At 36.4% G+C, this 682-nt stretch overlaps 1 protein-coding gene across 1 annotated transcript in view; it reads right to left on the reverse strand.

Annotated features, from left to right (window-relative positions):
• Positions 1–297: 297 nt before the first annotated feature.
• LOC102195253 (cytochrome P450 2F2-like) overlaps positions 298–682 on the reverse strand; it is a 6,305-nt gene continuing 5,920 nt past the window's right edge. Inside the window, exon 7 of the mRNA XM_005745054.1 lies at positions 298–514. Within this exon, the coding sequence (XP_005745111.1) occupies positions 333–514 (182 nt within the window). The 3' untranslated portion in view covers positions 298–332. The remainder of the gene's footprint in view (positions 515–682) is intronic.

Below are 682 nucleotides of genomic sequence, written 5' to 3' on the forward strand. Positions count from 1 at the left end.
TGATGATGAGACTGAGTATTTATATAAAAGTCTTTATGATTTGTTGATAGGTGTAAAGCCATTTAGTAGATAGTAGTAATATTTATTGCTTGTAGAGAAAAACAGTCCATTAATCAACTCATTAAAAAAAAGAATAAATGACAAAAAACAGAAAACACAGTTATAATGAGATGAAAGATTTGCATGTAATGGTTGTGTGTTCTACATCAGTGAGGGACTAGCAAACTAACTGTAAAATAAACATCAAATCACTGTTTCACAAGAAGCTGATGAAGACATCCTTGTTGGAGTGCTTCAACCAGACTATAACTCTGTCTGAACAAATCATGTTTTTAACGAGGTGTGGCCATGATATGGTATCTGCGGGGCACATTAAGAAAACTGCTGTATTCGGGAATGAGATTTATACTGTCAGGGCCTCCAGGACAGGAAAAAGTGAAATCCTGCAGCAATGATACTATGAAAATAAAAAGTTCCATACGGGCCAGAGACTCGCCAACACAGTTTCTCTTCCCTGTAGAGATACACAAAGGACTCTGATTAAAAATAACTGCAGGGCTCTAGACTAACTTTTTGTCACGGTTGCACTTGTTTTCTAAGGTGCGCCAGCACAAAAGTTAGGTGCACCCAAATTTTTCAACCACATTGCTTACCACCACAATTTTACATATTCACTTTTTTT

This window comes from Pundamilia nyererei, unplaced genomic scaffold (assembly GCF_000239375.1).
Source record: "Pundamilia nyererei isolate P.nyererei 1_Seehausen unplaced genomic scaffold, PunNye1.0 scaffold00152, whole genome shotgun sequence".
NCBI lineage: Eukaryota > Metazoa > Chordata > Actinopteri > Cichliformes > Cichlidae > Pundamilia > Pundamilia nyererei.